This window comes from Lutra lutra, chromosome 4, assembly GCF_902655055.1.
Source record: "Lutra lutra chromosome 4, mLutLut1.2, whole genome shotgun sequence".
Taxonomy (NCBI): domain Eukaryota; kingdom Metazoa; phylum Chordata; class Mammalia; order Carnivora; family Mustelidae; genus Lutra; species Lutra lutra.
Genome location: NC_062281.1, coordinates 138,629,633 through 138,648,809, shown reverse-complemented (window position 1 = coordinate 138,648,809; position 19,177 = coordinate 138,629,633). Strand labels below are relative to the sequence as shown.

Below are 19,177 nucleotides of genomic sequence, written 5' to 3'. Positions count from 1 at the left end.
AAAAAGAAGGAAGGAAAGAGGGGAGGAAGTAGGGAAGGAAGGCAAAGAAGGAAGACAGGAAGGGAAGAAGGGAGAAAGGAAGAGGAAGAAAATTCTATTACAAATATTTCTAAAATGTGGTGGAGACAGTTTCCTTTCTGAATGATCTGGTATTGTTCTCTTAGCAGAAATTGGAAGCCCTTGTAGTTGTACTGACCTTGTCCTCTTTCCCCAGTAGTGACATAGAGATATAGAAACTTCTTGTAATATCATGGGAAATTGGGACACCTGGGTGGCTCAGATGGTTAAGCATCTGCCTTTGGCTCAGATCATGATCTCAGGGTCCTGGGATCAGAAGCCTGCTTCTCCCTTTTCCTCTGCCCCCCCCCAGTTATGCTCTCTCTCTCTCTCTCAAATAAATAAAATCTTTTTAAAGATCATAAGAAATTGGTCATTTGTTCACGAAGCAGAACCTCCTGTTTGAAAGACTTTTAGTTGTTTTATTTTATCATGCATTCATTACTGGAATTGTTATAGAAATGTATTTTAGGGCCACCAATCTCCTTTCTACACACAATTATACATTTATTTTTCAGACAAATAACCAGATATCTCATGTAAACCTAAGGAAGAATTTCCCAATGCCCAGTTATGCCACCTCTAGTTTCTGTTTCCATCCCTGCCTAAGAAGAGAACATCTACAGGTTTGGACCGTGATCTCCACTCTAAAGAAGGACTAGTTTCTTTTATAGTTTCAGAGTCTGAAATGTGAAATATGAGATTATTAAGTACATGGTGGGTGTTGTTAAATGGATCATATCAATGCAATTCCTCCATTTCCTACAACCATTAGTGTATAGACAGATTTCCTGGGTAATTACAAGCACTTATAATTAGGTTTTGATGGGGAACCATTTCAAGCAAATGATTTATTCAGCTGTGAACCAGATTAGTAACAGCTGGTTGTTGGCAAAATCTCCCACTCTAACTAAAAACACAGCAAGAAGTGTTGATACAAAGAGAACTTTAGAACTATGCTGAAAGTTTCATTATTTTGCCAAAAACAATTGCATCACTTCCTTGGAACATAAGTACATGCCTTGTGAATCACTATTTTGGTTTTTAAAAAGTATGGGGGGGGGTGTATGTAAATACAGTGATGAAATAAAGAAGAATAGCCAATAGAATTTAATTGGCACAACCTTTAAGTCAGGATTGGATTAACAACATGTGCATGAGAAACAAAGGCCAAACGATGTTCAGTGTGATTGTGGATAGCCTTTAGAGGCCTCCAAAGTTCCATCATGAATGGATGTCAACGGTTGGACCTTGACATTAAAAAGATTAGGAGAGGCAGTTGACCTTCAATCCAAGATGAGACTTTAATTAGCAGATAAAGGAGGGTACAATTTCCTGTTATGCTCTTTTGAAGGCTAATCTATGTACAGGCATAAAATTGTAATTAAAAATCTCCAAATAAGCAAATCTAGCTCAAGAATGCATTAGCTAGACTACTATTATCCTCAGTGCTCACTAATAGCTTTATATACCTTTTTAAATGCCTCCTTCAAATGACTTTGTACATCCTTAATTATTCTCTTTTTCATTTTTATTTTTTCTTTAGAGATTTTACTTATTTATTTTGAGAGAGTGAGCGTGTGTGCAAACAGGGAGAAGGGTAGAGGCAGAGAGAGAATCTCAAGAGGACTCCACTCTAAGTGTGGAAACCAGCACTGGGCCGATTTCATGACCCTGAGATCACAACCTGAACTGAAATCAAGAGTTGGACGCTCAATGGACTGATGAACCCAGGCGCCCCTTAATTAAACTCTTTTAAATGGGTAGCATCTAGCTTCCCTTGAAATTTCAACCTCTAGGAGAGTTTATTGCTTTTATTTGGAAACTACCAGGGAAGAAATCTGACTTTTCAAAGCAGTGAAACCAGCCTCAGTTGATAACTTAAGTACAGGAACTCCCACCACCTCCCACTCTTTCCAACATAAATAGAGCAATTTGACTGTAGTCTAATTTGATCATTTATAATCTGACACAAACAACACAAATATCTTTCCTAAAACTTGTTTATGAGCTTTGTATTGTTTATTTACTGCAAAAACCTCCAGATATTTCTGTGTTAGAAATATGATCACTTCTGGGGCGCCTGGGTGGCTCAGTGGGTTAAGCCTCTGCCTTCGGCTCAGGTCATGATCTCAGGGTCCTGGGATCGAGTCCCGCGTCCGGCTCTCTGCTCAGCGGAGAACCTGCTTCCTCCTCTATCTCTCTCTCTGCCTGCCTCTCTGCCTACTTGTGATCTCTCTCTGTGAAATGGATGGATAAAATCTTTAAAAAAAAAAAAAAGAAAAGAAAAGAAACATGATCACTTCTGAATTATCTCTGAATTATCTTTCCTAATTGGAGCCAGGGCTGGCATGCATGATTGAGATTTTTATTCAATCCCTAAATGCATTAAATCCAGAAGCAGCACCATTTTAGGTCTTATTATTTTGAAGTGGCTTCCTCCCTAAACCAACCAATGTATCTCTTATATGTCTCCTTTACCTCTAATCAAATTCATATGTTGAAGTCCTAACCCCCATTATCTCAATATGTGACCTTATTTGAAAATAGGGCCACTGCAGACCCAATTAGTTAATATGAGGTCATACTGAAATGGACTGGTCCACTATGACTGGTGTTCTTATAAAAAGAAGAAAATAGGACATAAAACACACACATAAGGGGAATACTATGTGGGATGGTATGTCCACAAGCCAGGGAATGCCAAAGATCACTTGTAAACTACTAGAAGCTAGGAGAGTAGCATGGAACAGATTCTCCCTGACAGCTTATGGAAGGAAGCAATCCTACCAACTCCTTGATGTTGAATTTCCAGTCTCCAAACTACAAGAAATAAATGTCTGTTGTTTAAGCCCCCTAGTCAGTGGTTCTTTTAATATGGAAACCTAGCAAACTAATACACTTTCTTCACTACTGCGCCAGCAAATAGTTTTATTGGGTTATTAGTGATTCTTTTTTTTTAAATCCCTGCTCCTGTGTATTAAATGGGAATACTTCCATGTTAGCAGTGATCAAGGAATTATCCTTCAAATGATGGCTATTTTTAAAATGTGTACTATCTCTAAGCATTGCATTGGCCTTCCAAAGGGTGGAAAATAGTGAGACTTAGAAGGAGAGCAAGATAGTTTGTCTTCTTCTTATACTTTCCTTTAAAAAATATTGTAGTAGCTCGGTGGGTACATACTAATAGTGAAAAACATTTTGATGGAACTATGAGCATCAATCATAAATAGAGTCAGTTGGGCATTCAACCAATGTCTTTAAGGTGGGAGCTAAGCCACAGAAGGGTTTCAAGTAGGAAGATAAATAGTACATTTACTATCAGGAAGGAGAGGGGAATATGGCTTTCATCACTTGGGAAACCAAATGATAGCCACAAAAACAAACTACTGCTTGGAAAATAGAAAAACGGTAGTAATATCAAGGGAAGATCAACAGTCAGTACCTGGATTAAAACCATGGCTTTCCAAGTCCTAGAAAAATTTGGACTAAACATATTTCCTACTACCACTACACTCCTAGCTTGTGGATCTTTGGGTCACATTTGATAGATATAGTTCTTAAACTTTCATGTGCATAAGAATCATCTGGTGGGCTTCTAAAACACATTTCTGGGTTCCAGCCTCAGAGTTTCAAATTCAGTTGATCTGAATGGGACCAAAGAATTTCCATTTCTAATAAATTCCCAGCTGATACTCCTGCTGCTGGTCTGGGGATAATACTTTGAGAACCATTGGACTATATCAATGTTGTCAAGCCTGTCTGACGAAGAAACTCATCTGGAAGAGCTTATTTTGAAAAATATAAAACCATAGGTCCCATGTCAGACTTTCTGACCCATAATCTCCAGAGGAGGGACCTGAATTTTCTATTTTAACAAACTTTGGATGATAAGTAAAATTGGTTAAGTTTGTGAAATGCTACACCAAATCTCTAAGTTCACTTATATCATCTATCATTTTCCTATATGGTATAAATGGGTGGGTTTTACAATATGGCAGTAATTGTATGATGAGTTAAGAATAGCACAAATAGGTTCTGTAACCTTAATCTGTTTACCCTATAGGCCAACCATAAAACCTCACTCCTTATTTTCATGAACAGGTGCCCCAGGAGACAGTCTTTCTTAATAGCAACTGGCTCTGGTACCATGATGCAGTCCAGAGAACTTGGACTGCATGATGTAGCCTTTACTGGCAACTGTACTACTACTTTTCTGCTCTTTGGGTTATCCCATAACCCACATCTTGCTCCGAATATTAATGGAGGGTCTAGCCTCAGGCTTTTCCTCTTTAATATCACAAGTACTTATGTATGAGTTTTATTTCAAAACCACCTTCTCATTTTTTGCAGGAATATTCTTGCTGGCATGCACAGAAGAAATCCCACTAGTTCAGCAGCTGGCTGATGGCAATTCAAGTTAACTCCTGAAAGGACAATTGGAGATTTGCAAAGAGCTTATACCAAAATTGCCTGGGATCCTATTATGCCTATATGTTGCTTTGGTGCACACATGACTCCTCTCTCACACATCCAAATTCCAGCTGCTTACTCAAAATTGAGGTATCCTGTAAATAGCTTTCTTTGGGCCATATTTTACCTCTGGGGACATATAGTGGTCTTAAGAATAATGGCCTCACACATGTTATCTCTAATCTTTGCAGCAACCAATAAGATGGGTGTTACTCTGTTTTATAAATAACGAAACTGAGGCTAAGGGAGATTAAATATGGAATCCTCAAGGTCACATAATTACTTACTGTCAGTCAGGATTCAAACCCAGGACTATCCAACCTTAAATCCTGAGCTGCCTCTACAAGACTACACTATTCTGCCTTTGAAGAAATGCTGGATCAAGTTGGAGAGCAATATTTCAGTTTGTTTTTTTCTCCTTGAGTTTCCAAGATTGCATTTAAACCTTTGCCAAGTGAGATAAGATTGTGGCACTCTTTTTCAGCTTTGTCTATTACCTCCACAGAATCTCTGCCAACACCAAATGTAAATATAAAAATAGTTCTGTGACTGGAAAGCCAGGCATTGAATGGTTATTCAGAAAATGTGGCTAACTGCCTGTTTTAAGTAACATATGGATAGTTTGGGCCTTGAATTACCCTGAATTACTACTTTTGCTCAAATTCATAGCTCATTGTTGCACATCTTTCTGTTCTTTCTTTCACCAGCAAGGACTTGTTGAATGCCAAGCCTATGTCACACAACAGACACAGAGATGAAAAAATATTCCCCATCTTGGCCATGCAAAGAAGATGGGTAAATAAGCCAACAATTTACAACACAGACAGATGTTTTTTCATGATTTCCTGAAAGAAGTGATACTTGAGCTGAAACTCATGAGAGATGAATTAGATTTAATCACATAGACAAGAGAAGGGAGTATCCAGCATAGAAGTAACAGCACATGTGAAACATGGAGGCATGGGGTTGGCAGTGTTGCTGGAAAACAAGGCAGACCTGGAAGATGACACCAGAGGCTCAGTGGAGACTAGATTATAGAAAGCCTTATGGACTAAGTTAAGTTGTTTTAACTTTATTCTGAAGTCCACAGGAAAATGTTCAGGATGTTAAGAAGGAACATAACATGAACAGATTTTCATTTTTTAAGAAAATATCACAGTGTCAGCAAATGTGGAGGATAACTGAAGGGCCCAAGACCAGATGTAGGACACAAGTTACCAACGTAATTCAGATGGGAAATGATGGAGACATAGATTTAGATCATGGCAGTGAAGATGGAGAGGCAGAATTAAGAAATACTTGTAGATTTAAGAGAATTTAAATGATGGTTAGATATACTGAAAAGAGATTGAATCGTTCAATTGTTTTCATTTGTTCCAAAGACTTACTAAGAATATATTATTCTTTTCCTTATTCCCTGCTTATTCTCTTACTATGACATTCACTTAACTTTGAATATCTCTTACTTCACCATCACCAGCAGCAGCATCACCCAGTACCACCACCACAGCAATCAGCAAGAATTTATGGGGCACATATTACTGAATCATACTTTTTCCAATCTTGTAACACATTTACATCCCTCTATTTTATGCCCGTATTTCTATTAGTAGCCTCTGTTTGATTTAGTCTTGTATTTTGAATGGTATTGTGTTTTCTTGGTATATAATTTCTTTCTTCTTCTTCTTCTTTTTTATTTTTTTGAAAGATTTTACTTATTTATTTGACACAGAGAGAGAGCACATACATGCACAAGCAGGGGGAGTGGCAAGCAGAAGGAGAGGAGGAAGCAGACTCCCTGCTGAGCAGAGACCTCTCCCCCTCACCCCACCACCCCTCACAACAGGGTGCTTGATCCCAGGACCCTGGTATCATGAACTCAGCCAAAGGCAGCCACTTAACTAACTGAGCCACCCAGGTACCCTTGTTGGTGTGTAATTTCTTCTGGCCTTCCTGTGCCATAGTATTCCAATGCCTAAATTCTCATGTTTTCTGTTTTCATCTGCTATTTAAAAAATTATTTTCTCAAGGTAATGATGCACAAATATTTCTTGTCCATTTTCAGAACATTTGAAAGGATTCAACATTTAAGTTGTAAGTTAAATCAATAAACTGACAAAAACTATAACCAGCAATTACTATCATTAAGAAATCAAGTAAAGACTACTGTTCATTTACTAAGGCTCTGGTGTATGTGTTTCCAAGAAAAGTACATTATACTTTGCTCAAAGAATTCATAAGATGAAAAATTTTCTACTGTCCTCATAGGTGCAAATTATGTTTATTTTATTTCACAGGCTATACATTTTCAGCAATACCTTCATTTACCTCTAGATATATAGTTAAAATTCAGCTCCTATACCAAGGAAAGAAGAAATGACATCACTAACTAAAAGACAAGTTATTTTATGTGCAGGCTTATATTTATCTCATATATTCTTTTTCTAAATATAATCACACATACCCCAAAAATATTTATAGTTGTTTTCTTCAAGAAGTATAAAAAAAGACTCCCTTGTGCCACTCAAGTTTAAAGACTAGACAAAATGGCATAACACAGACTCTTAACTATAGAGAATGAACTGGTGGCTGCCTGAGTGGAGGTGGGAGGGTGAGTGAAACAGCTGACACTTATCATGATGAGCACTGAGTGATGTATAGAATTATTGAATCACTATACTGTACACCCCACAATAATATAAGACTGTGTGTTAACTATACTGGAATTAATTTTTTAATCGCTTATTATCAAAGAGGAAGAGTAAATAGAGAAACAATTGTCCACTCTTACACAGTGTACATACCTAGTTGTCATAAGCAAAACTCCCATAGATCACAGTCTGGCCACTTAGCCTCTCCATCAAGGTTTTATTGAGTAATTTTTATGAGTTTAGTACTGTTCTAAGCTCTGTAGGTAAAGAGATACATAAAACATGGGTCCTGCCCACAAGGAGCTTACAATATGGCTGAGAATTTTGTTAAAACAATGTATAAAATCTCTTAAAAATACATTTTGTACAAATTATTTTTATATAAAAAAGCACTTCAGATAATAAAAAAATAAAGTCCTAGAACCTGAATGAAATGGAGAAACACTTTTATCCATAGGATGAGCCTAGAGATATTTTGAATTAACAATTAATAAAATATTCAGTAAAAGCCTGGATTAATGAAAAAATATGAGCACAAATATTTTGAAGACAACAATTAAACATTGAAGTATTCTTAATCATTAAAAGTATGTCAAGCAAGATATGTCTTATACAGATCCTTAAGATACCTGAATAATTATCTTAACAATAGGTTTCTTTTGAGTGTGCTTCCAACTAGTGAAGATACTGAAAAAAAAATTGTTCTCTTAACTAGTTTATATGTTCCTTTATAGCCTGGGTTGTATTATTTGTTTAAGTTTTTTTTTTTTTCAAAGATTTTATTTGTTTATTTGACAGAGAGAGATCACAAGTAGACAGAGAGGCAGGCAGAGAGAAAGAGAGAGAGAGGGAAGCAGGCTCCCTGCTGAGCAGAGAGCCCGATGCGGGACTCGATCCCAGGACCCTGAGATCATGACCTGAGCTGAAGGCAGCGGCTTAACCCACTGAGCCACCCAGGCGCCCCTATTTGTTTAAGTTTTTAAAGTCATTCATATAGACAGTAAAAACAGAATATTCGACTTTGTCTGAATTTTCATAGATTTCATAGACCAAAGTCCACATAGAGATGTAAGACACACATACACATATACATATCAAACATAAAGACTCTTATTTTCTCCCCCCTCCTTGGGAGAATTTGGATAATATAGCTTCTGATGGAAGCCTAATCTTCTAAACCTTATATTCTCTGTTATGCCATTCCCTAATATGCCATTCCTTTTCATGGTACCCTGGCCCAACCTCTCCTGAGAGCAGCATAGTTGGGTGTTTATTTTTGTTTGTTTGTCTGTTTCACACTGGCTTGCGCTGGTGCTGTATGAAATCTGCAATAGGATGGAGGTAGGAATAGGCAGGAATTCGTTCTTCCAACACAGAAGTCGCAGGTCTAAAATTACACAGAATATATTATATGCAGTCAGGAACCAGGTCTATACAACTCAGCTGCAAAGCATATTAATACCACAGATCTGTTTTGCATATGTATTCCACAGAGCTCTACAGTAGGCACTATAATTACAATAAAACTGTAGATAAGCCCCGTTTCTCCACATGTAACTCTTTATGGCAGAAATTTGTTTTATTTTGAGGGCTAGTTCTATTCTCAGTGTAAGCTCATTACATAATTATGAAAATCCATGTATATGGATGGTAATTTTAAAAATGAAGAGGAAAGCCTTGTTAAGAATCAGTGTATTGCTGAATCATGATCTAGAATACTTGAGAACATATGTTACAGAACTTATTATTTTGGGTGAATTTAGTATGAAATGGATACATTTCTGTGGGTTAAAAATGAAAATATCAGAAGTATTTTATATTGACATATACCATCTTTCCATCAGATTTCAAACTAATTGGACAAAGATCATTCTTAATTGTGTAAGAAATATCTTTACCAAAGAGTCATTATTTTTCAAATCTTTCTAATCATTTTATTACCTTATGACTTTCACCTAAATAGCTTTAATAAACTTTATTATATTAAACTGCAAGTGACTATTTTACCTGGATTAGCATTTTTATTTATTTATTTATTTATTTATTTATTTATTAAAGATTGTATTTATTTATTTGACAGACAGAAATCACAAGTAGGCAGAGAGGCAGGCAGAGAGAGAGGGGGAAGCAGGCTCCCCACTGAGCAGAGAGCCCGATGCGTGGCTTGATCCCAGGACCCCGGGATCATGACCTGAGCCGAAGGCAGAGGCCCAACCCACTGAGCCACCCAGGCACCCCTGGATTAGCATTTTTAAATCAGGGAAGTTTAACATAAAATTTTCCAAGTTGAATAGCAACATAGAAATGAAAGACTTTCTATCACATTCATTTAAATTGGCAACTGCTAATATTGTACATAAATTTTACCTTCAGTGAGAATTTACCAAATAAGGAGCATCTTTCTTGGGGTCAAATACTGCACCAGTGCTAAGAGACTTATGAGGAAAATATTAGAAAAGGGTTCTGCCCACCAAGAAATAGAATTTTTGTTAAGGGGAAAAAATACGTAATGAAAATATTTGAAGAATAATACAATAATCATCAAAATGAGCACTATGTAACTTCAGAGTTGGATAAAGGTAAGGAGAGAAAAAAAGATCCTTTAATTGTTCAAGACCCAAAGACAAGATGAAATTTGCACATGTGGGAGATGGGTAGGTTTTGCCTGGGAAAAAGTAATCATGAAATATTATAAACAAGAATAGCATCAAGAGATTTGAAGGTGATTCTGTCCATGACATGTAAACCTATACAATCAGGAAGCCAGATTATAGTTGAAATTGAGAACTCATATTATATAGCTGGAGATAAGTCTAGATAAAGAATTAATTGCAGTTAGTACTTATTGAGCATCTACTGTGTTAGACTCACTTTACATGCATTATTGCAATAACCCCACAAGTAAGTATTATTATCTTTAATTTATTGATTAATTCATTGAGATTTGATGAAATTAATCAGATTTCTCAAGGTCAAGGAGCTAGTAAGTGGACAGCCAGATTTAAATCCAGGTTTCATTCCAAAACCCATGCTTTTATTACCATATCACATCGTCTTATAAATGGAATATCATTGAGGCAGATCTCACATCCCCACTGTAGTGTAGGAAGAACAATAAACCTGGAATCAAAGAACTGACAATGGATCTGAATTCTTATATTAGCCATGTGACACTGGGCAAGCCCTCTGTAGACTTGGGCTTCTTTTGTAAAAATAAAATAATAAATATATGACAACTAGACAACCACATAGATGGATGATAGATAGTGGTAACAGAAGTATGGACATTCTTATGATTATTGGCAAATTCTGGTTGCTCAAAAAGTTCATTGAATTTAAAACTGAATAAAGGGATTATATACATCATCTTTGTGTGAGTTACATAAAGCCATTTAAAATACAAGTTCGAATGAATATAATTTTCCAGCTAATCCACAACTGATTCAACTACTTAAAGGAATGACTCACTGTTTTGGTTTAATCTAGTTGACAGAGATGACAGTGGAATCATAGTATGGGCTTCTATGGCAAAACTACTGGTACCATATTATCATGTCTTCCTAAGATGTCCTTGTAGGTCACAGCATGGCCCTTAGCACAGTGCCTAAAGAAGGACACTCAATAAATACGTGTTGCATTAAGTGAATGATAAGAGGAAAAGGAAGGAGGAAGGTGCGGAGGTGGGAAGAAAGGCAAGAGAAAGAAAGATTGGTTGAATTTACAAACAGCTAAGGACATTAGCTGAAAGACATCCAATGACTCAAAAGTATTTGTTAAAAGTTCATAGAATTTCTCATTTCAATTCAGATGACATAGTTTCCTTTATATAAAATGTAACAAAATTTGCTATTGAATTACTATGTCACTTATTAGTTTTGCCTTTTTGTGTGACACCTGGGAAGAAATTTTAAGAAATCCTGAACAGATAGTGATAAATCAGAAGGCTGTGCCTGGATTTTTTTACTGCTCTAACACAACAGTTAATCATGTAGCCTCAGTATTGTTTCCTGTGACATTTCAGGAAAGCTCTTAGCTGCATCCACTCTTTTCAGTCTTCAAAGACACATAACCCTTATGTTGATTGCCAGTAGACTGCGACACATAACCAGAACACAGACCTAGAGATGCTTAGTTCCAAGCTTAGCCCAGAGGGACACAGTATCTCCAATACATTCATCACACATTTGGCATAAATATCATTTATCATGGCACCCTCCTGCCTCCATCTGGGAACCCTTTTCTATCTCATTTAAGTTTATGTCCTATTCATTGAATTCTTGATTTCAAAATGTTGACTTTTCATTGTTGAAAGCTTATATTGATTTTTTTTTCAAACTCGTTATAAGATCAAGACTACCATAAAATGTAAAGATGTCCGCACTGGTTGAGATTCAGGCAAAGGTTTGAAGTCGGAGGAAAACTCTCGGAAAATGGGTTTTTCTTTTTCACACTTTTCACCAATCATTATCTGTGAAATCATGCCTAACTTCTTAATATGTACTCAAAACCCAGTCCCAGAAAACAATTTGACACTCAGAGACACAAAGCATGATAATAAACCTGGTTTCAGTGGGTATTACTGACAAGAAGAAATACTAAATTTTTTTTAAAGATGAAAATGAAGAAATAATCCAAATCAAACATAAATTCTCCTTCTCAGGTGGGAGGAAATACATAAACTCAGGCAAGCAGGAATTTCAATAAAAATTCAGCTCCGTTCTTTCATCTGTTAGAATAGAGAGAGAAAGATGTAATAAGCATGAGAAAGTGTACTTTCTCTGTGTGGTGTGAGAAGGTCTTGAGAAATACATATGTCTTAGACATTGAAACATTCTTGTTTGAAGTAATTACACATATGTTTTGTAAATAAAAGCAATTTAAATAACTGGAATTTTGGATCACTTAAGCTTTAGGTTATTCAATTACGCTTTTTTTTTTATGAGTAATTTTTCTGGTTTCCAAGTTTGTAATCCAGTAGAATAATCAAATCATGGCGCTGAATCAATTGTAGACACATTGAATGGTCAGATAAACTTGCCATAAAAACAAGCCCCAATCAGTGTATAACTATACCCCAGAAAGAGAAAAGAAAGAAAGCAAATTTTAATAACTATGAAATACAATTTTTCTCCCATCAAACCAATGAAGTGTGTGTGTGTGTGTGTGTGTGTGTGTGTGTGTGTGTGTGTGTTTTTAAATAATATACAGTGTTGGTTAGGATGAAGCAAAGCAGAAATTCTCCAACATTGTTGATGAAATTTTAGATCTCTATAGTTTCCTAGAAAGCAGTCATACTATAAGCATCTTTCAAAATTAAAAATTTATATATTATTTATTTCTTAAAGAAAATGTATGATAAAAAAAATCAGAAATATTTTTAATTGCATTTCAGTCTTTAGGTAATAATATATTTCCAATTATTGTGGTGCTAAATTTGAACACAGATTATGATTAGCAAACTACAAAGTATCCTTTTAAAAGACTTATATAAATACCAAAATTACTTTTTAAATAATTTGTAGGTAGTCTGGGGAATGTTTATTTTACATTAAATTAGATAAAACCAAGATATAATAATGCACATATAACGTTATCCTAAGTATGTAAAGAAAAATCAAGTGAAGTGCAGGGGAAAAAGATGAGAAAGAAATTTACTAAAAGAATGGTGAGTTTTTCTTGAATAGTGGAAGTAAAGTTTAGGAAACTGCTTTTCTTTCTAATTTTCTTTATTTGGCAAAGTTTCTATAGAGAGCTGGCTTATTTTCACAATGAAGGGAAAGGACAATAGAATTTACTTAAAAAATTAAAAATGGGATTAGAGTGAGATTACCAATAAAGAAATGTGAATTGCATATCTCCCTTCTTTTCCCTTCATTTGTTTTCCAAGAAAATCTGTGTTTATAGCCAAAAAAAAAAAAAAAAAAAAAAAAGTGCCCAGAATGTGTGTATTACATGCAGGTATTTAAGGGAAAGATGTGGGACTATAAAGGTGAGTTGAGTAAACATTTTATTGTCCCCATGACTTTTAAGCTACGTTCCAGAATCAGCCAGCTTATTGGTATCCTGTAGGCATTGTTTCCCAGTGTATCTCTATTGAAAAACACATTTTGATCTTCCCCTGAGGAACAGAAGTGATTATCTTTCAGGTACTTTAGTCATGGGAGAACAAATGGCCAAGGACATTGAGCTGCTTACATGTCCACATCCATCTTCACAACTTACACAGATTAGTGGAGTCATTGTGCCCAGCCTCACCCAGGGAATGAAGTAAAATGAACATGCTGACTGTCCATTACAATGGAGAGTTCAACTTATTTGAGAAGCCAAGTGTGTCATGTTTGAAAAAATAAAATTAAAACTTTTCACCTTCTTTCATTAAAACAAAAAAGGTCATACAATGGAGTAATAGCCACATGACCATTTAACCCTACAATCAATAACAGAAATATTGAAATGAAGTGTTTGAGGGGGGAAACTAAGGTTTGGAATTTAATACGACCAATATTAATTGGAATTGGAATTTAATACGACCAATATCGTATTTGGCATCACGATCTGCTTTCTAGAGTGTTCTTTCATTAAAGTACACGTTTTATTCCAAGCATATCTAGGCAAAGGGCAAACAAGGGTGTGCTGACCATGTGAGGAGTACACTGAGTTCTGACGTCAAATTAAAACTGGGTAGCTTTGCCTTAAAATGCTCCCGGACACGGTTCTTCGTGTGAAAATTCAGTGACATGCAGGCTCTTTTACTACAGGAGATTTGACTGGTCACAAAATCAGCCAGGAGCCAGTCTGCGAATCTTAGTTGGAGGAAATCCAAGTGAAGTTGTAAAGACAAGAACAACTCCTTAAAGGAATCTGGTCCTGCTTAATTGGGTGTGTGTGCTGCCTAATCTGCACTTTAGTTCTTAGAGATATTCTGTCCTTGTCTCATGAAGGCAGATCAGAACAGAGATGGGGGAAGTCTATGCTGTAAATCTAGACAGCTTCTAAATCTCACCTTTCCAACTGGTCACTCCACATCAAGGTTGAGGAGCACTGGTGGGGTAAGGAGGTGGAACTGGATGCATAGTTGTTTGTGTGGTGTCTGATCTGTGAACAGACAGAGGGTTTCAGTGGACAGAATTATTGATGATGACTCCTTTTGTCAGAAGACTCTTCCTTCACAATTCTTTAAAAAAAAAGCAGAACCAAAACTCTATATACCAACTTGCATTGGCCATAACCAACTGAAGATATTTTAGATCTTATCTTCCCAAGACTATCTCATTTCTGCCTTGAAGTTTTGACACACCCTCAATTTCCTCTTATAATTTCACACCAGATTATTACTTAAGGTAGAGACCTTGCCTAATATGACTTCTAAGTACATAGAGCAGTTATCACAGCACTTGTTAAATACTGAATAAAAACTCACTGGTCAAATGATTAGTGTAGGTAAATCCAATTCTACCACTCTCTAGCTTTCAGTGACTTTCTGTTGCTCTTAGGATGAAGACCAGAATTCTTTTTTTTTTTTTTAAAGATTTTATTTATTTATTTGACAGAGAGAAATCACAAGTAGGCAGAGAGGCAGGCAGAGAGAGAGAGGAGGAAGCAGGCTCCCTGCTGAGCAGAAAGCCCAATGTGGGGCTCGAACCCAGGACCTGGGATCATGACCTGAGCCGAAGGCAGCAGCTTAACCCACTGAGCCACCCAGGCGCCCCGAAGACCAGAATTCTTAACATGACCTCCTAGGTCCTATTTGAAATAGCTTCTGCTGCAACTCTAGCTTTGTTTGCTCGGGCCACATTAGCCCTCTATGAATAGCATGAACAGTGTCATCCTTTTTCCTACCACAGGGCCTTTGCACTTGAAACTTCCTCTGCTAAGAGTGCCCTTCCAGTTCCCCCATCACCTGGCTGACTCCTGCTTGTCCTTCCAATCTCAACTTGGAATATCATTTCTTCAGAGACTATCCTGTTGAGTAGGACAGGTCCCCCACTATGTGATACCCATTATTTTCTTTTCAGAAGCTCATTGTAGTTTGGAAACAAAGGGATTTTTTTGTTTGTTTTGTTTGTTTTTTTAGTATTTTTTGTTATACTAATATACTAAATTTATTCTTACACTAAATAATAAACATTATTTGTTTAGTATTTGTTGTTATCACTAGACTACAAGTTTCTTGAGTGCAGGGACCATGCCTAGTTTTGCCCACCACTGTGTCTCCAACAACTACCACAGTGTCTGGTGGATACAGTCAGTATTTGTGGTATGAATAAACACGTCTGTGTAATTGGCTGAGGCCCATGCTTGAACAATATTCTCCAAATAGTAGCTTAAGTTCATTGGATTCTATAAAAAATATTAAGAAAAAATATTTCCTCTGTATACATTTCTCACTAATTCTCTTACAAGAAGTAGCAGAATGAAATTAAATTCTCACAAAGAATTGTTACAAGAAAAAGCAGAAAGAAATGAAATTCAATGTTTCTTTGGTCTTTTTTATTGGATTCCTAGAGTGTTTTCTTTGTCAAAACTTTAGTTAAGATCATTTTAAACAGTATGTCCATCCCCATTTCAAGTGGCATTAATGATATAAGCTATCCAGACAGACATGTAGTTCTCCAAGTCCTGACTGTGTTAAGCAAATAGATAATTTCTGTTTTAGGAAAGCAGTGTTATTTGAAGGACAATGAAATGACATGTCTTCTTGACAACACAGATTACATTTTGACCAATATCTATTTCAGCACAAACAGAAGAAGTTCAGTGGCACTTTAAATAGAAATATTGAGCACTACATCTAAAACTAATAACATATATGTTGGCTAATTGAATTTAAATTTAAAAAAAAAAGAAATATTGTGGTTCTGGGTGAGTGCTCAGAGTTGAGGTCAGAGTAGGAAAATAACCCCCACAGGATTTTCTGTTTATTCTCAGAGACTTTCAGAATCCCCTGTGTGTCCCTGTTAAAGAACAATCTGGTTAGATTGGTCCTAGAGGACCACTAGGCTTTTCTCTTCCCGATATTAACAGGCCTGCTTTAATGAAGTACTTGGGGTTGCATTATTTGTTGGCTTGACTTTAGGAGCAGACACAACTGTAGGAATCTGGGTATCATATGTCTCCCCAGTGTCAGGGAGCAGAAAAAGAAAAAAACTGAAGGGGGTGCCTGGCCGGTTCAGTTGGTGGAGCATGTGACTCTGGATCTCAGGGTTGTCAATTTGAGCCTAACCCTAGGTGTAGAAATTACTTAAAAAGAAAATCTTTAAAAAGAAGGAACCGAAGACACGAGGCATTGCAAGGTAACATGGGATAGAGCTGGGAGTGGGAAGCATGGTACGGTTCCCTACCACACTCTCTAAACCACTCCTCCAGTGGGCCCTATTTCCCTGGCAAATATTCCATGATTCACTCCATCATTCTCAGAAAACTCTACTTTACTGTCTCACCCAATATTCTACAGCTAACTCTGGCCCCGCAGCCAGTGGATTGTTCATTTCATGCTAATTTTCTCTCCTCTGGGTCTCTTTTATTTTAGCCCTCCCCTCTATTCTTTGTGCCATTGTTCAGATTCTCCTGTTCTTCCTGGCTTGCTGATCAGTTTGAACTTCACATTTTTGTCAGGTCAAAAATGGTTGAATATTGGAAATTCTTTATGATTAACCTAGGAACAATCTTTTAACTAATTAATGTTCTGACCCAAGTCTTTCTCAAACTCTTGAACACATCCTTCATATTCCTTTTTTTTTTTTTTTTTTTTTTTGAGAAAGAGAGAAAGAGCACGCAAGCAGTGGAAAAGGCAGAGGCAGAGGGAGAGGGAGAGGGAGAATTTTAAGCAGACCGCACACTGAGTCCGACACAGGACTTGTCTCACAACCCTGAGATCATGACCTGAGCCAAAAGCAAGAGTACCACACTTAACCAACTGAGCCACCTAGGCGTCCCTTGTACTATTTCTAAGGCAAACCTCATATCTTTGAATGTTCCCCAATGCTACAGGATAAAGTTCTGGAGTACTAAAGACCCACTGCTGAGTGGGTATCCTGTATCTTGAGGTTAATCTCTAATCTCCTGCCTCTCTCCTTTATGGGAGCCTTGCTTTAGTTCCTAAACTATACAATCAGAGCCCGCCAATGCTTTTTCACACCTGATCACTGCGGAGTTTGCTCTTGTCTTTCTAAAATGCCTCTCTCTACTTCTGTCCAGAATTCATCCTGTTTATCCTCCAAGACCCAGCCTTTCATTTTCTTGGAAAAGTATTATTTCTTTTATTGTATTCCTGTAGCTTTGTACACATTATTCAAATTATATGTAGTCTATCAGTTGACAAACTCTAATTTGCAGTAGGAGCCCAATAAATGTTGGCAAATAAATTGATTTCTAAGTAAATGACTGGCTCTTCTCAATGGTCAATATTACGAGACAAGGACTGATCAAATTTTTCAGCACCCACAAGAACCTACTATATGTATGTCACTTTTTCAGGTGTAATAATACATTCATATATTAAAAGTTTCCCTTGGCTTAGAAATAGGTAGTTTCTATATCCTCCACATTTCCCTTGAGAGCATCTATTGGTACATCTTATCTAACTATGTATTGCTCTTCTTTCCAGGACTGGGAAGAAAGCACTCAGGCACTCAGTGCACATTTTTGAATGAGTGAATGAATGAAGGAATGAATGAATAAGTGAGGGCTGTCTTAGACTGAGTACTCCCAGAAGCAGAACCTAAGGTAAGTGTTTGTATGCAAGTGACTTATTAAGAATGTGCTCCAAAAAAAAAAAAAAAAAAAAAGAGTCAGGAAGTGGGAAAGTAGGACACTGGAGGAGAAGCCAAGCAGGAGTGAAATTTTAAGTGATTCTAGCTTCAGTCTGAACCTTGGGGAAACTCTGGAGTATAAATTACATGTCAAAATTTGTTTCGCTTACAAACAAGGGGTGTGGGTTTCTCTACTCCCACATTCATCAGTCACTGCTGCTTTGGAACAAAACTCCTAGGCCCTTCTGGCTCTGTCCTTGTGTGAGCCTCTGAAGGTCACAGTGAGAGCAGTTAGCAGCAAAGTAAGCAGAAGCCGGGAATGGGTACACAGAACTGCTATATTGTATCTGAGAGGTTCTGGGTAGGACTCCCGTTTTGTGGGATACATTACCTGCCATATATTTATTAAGCCAAGTTTAGCTGGTGGTAGTGGAGGAGGCTGCTGTGTGCCTGGATTGGAGAACTCCGGGAAGGGAGTCCTGTTGAAAATAATCTTCTCCACTCCTACTCCTGATGCCTAGGATCCCTTTAGCTAGGGCCAAAACTTTTTAATCTATATTGAGAAGTGGTATTTTAAAAAAGAATCACCTTGGGTGGTAGAGAGAAAGGGACAAAATCCTATGTAGAGCCGACTATACGTCAGGCAGTGCCAAACTTTTTAAAATGCTTTACCGTTTTAATACTCTGGTTTTCATCCACACTCAAGTATGCATCTTCCTGAGAGTGTAAGATGTACAGGCCTTGATGAGCCTCTCTCAAGCCTTTTACCCCTTGTCACCACGAAGATGGTGTCCTTTATGCTGCCCAAGAGTTTCCTGCTGGCTAACTGAACATCATTCATTCATTCATTCATATTCAAGAAAATGTCAAAAAAATTAAAAATAATTTAAAAAATTTTTTTCTGCCCAAAATAAGTCCTATTCCTCTTGTTTCAGCTAAGCTTGTAGTTCTGTGTGTTCTTCTCAAATTACCAAATATGCCTGATACCCAATCTGCCAACGATGCTGGTCCTTTCTCTGGATAGGAGAGCCCAAAGATTTCAGTTAAAGAGACTCTATTTTTTAAGCCATATTATAGGACATTCTTAAAAAAGATTCCAGTGAAGATAGAAAAGACTGTGTGTGTGTGCGTGGTGTGTGTGTGTGTGTGTGTGTGTGTGTGTGTGTGAGAACTTCAATTCGAATTTGCCTCTTGGGCCACATTATGTTCCTGTGGAAATTGTGACAAAAACATTGATGTGTAAGT

The 19,177-nt window shown here is 37.0% G+C and overlaps 1 protein-coding gene across 2 annotated transcripts in view; it reads right to left on the bottom strand.

Annotated features, from left to right (window-relative positions):
* Positions 1-19,177, bottom strand: part of PTGER3 (prostaglandin E receptor 3) — a 200,519-nt gene that overhangs the window by 108,439 nt on the left and 72,903 nt on the right. Inside the window, exons 3-4 of one of the 2 annotated variants that reach the window (XM_047726776.1) lie at positions 14,185-14,276; positions 9,424-11,907 (exon numbers count right to left, since the gene is read on the bottom strand). The exons of the other annotated variant lie outside the window; for it this stretch is intronic. Of the exons in view, the coding sequence (XP_047582732.1) occupies positions 11,904-11,907; positions 14,185-14,276 (96 nt within the window). The 3' untranslated portion in view covers positions 9,424-11,903. Of the gene's footprint in view, positions 1-9,423; positions 11,908-14,184; positions 14,277-19,177 lie in introns of those variants that run through there. 2 annotated transcript variants of the gene reach the window in all.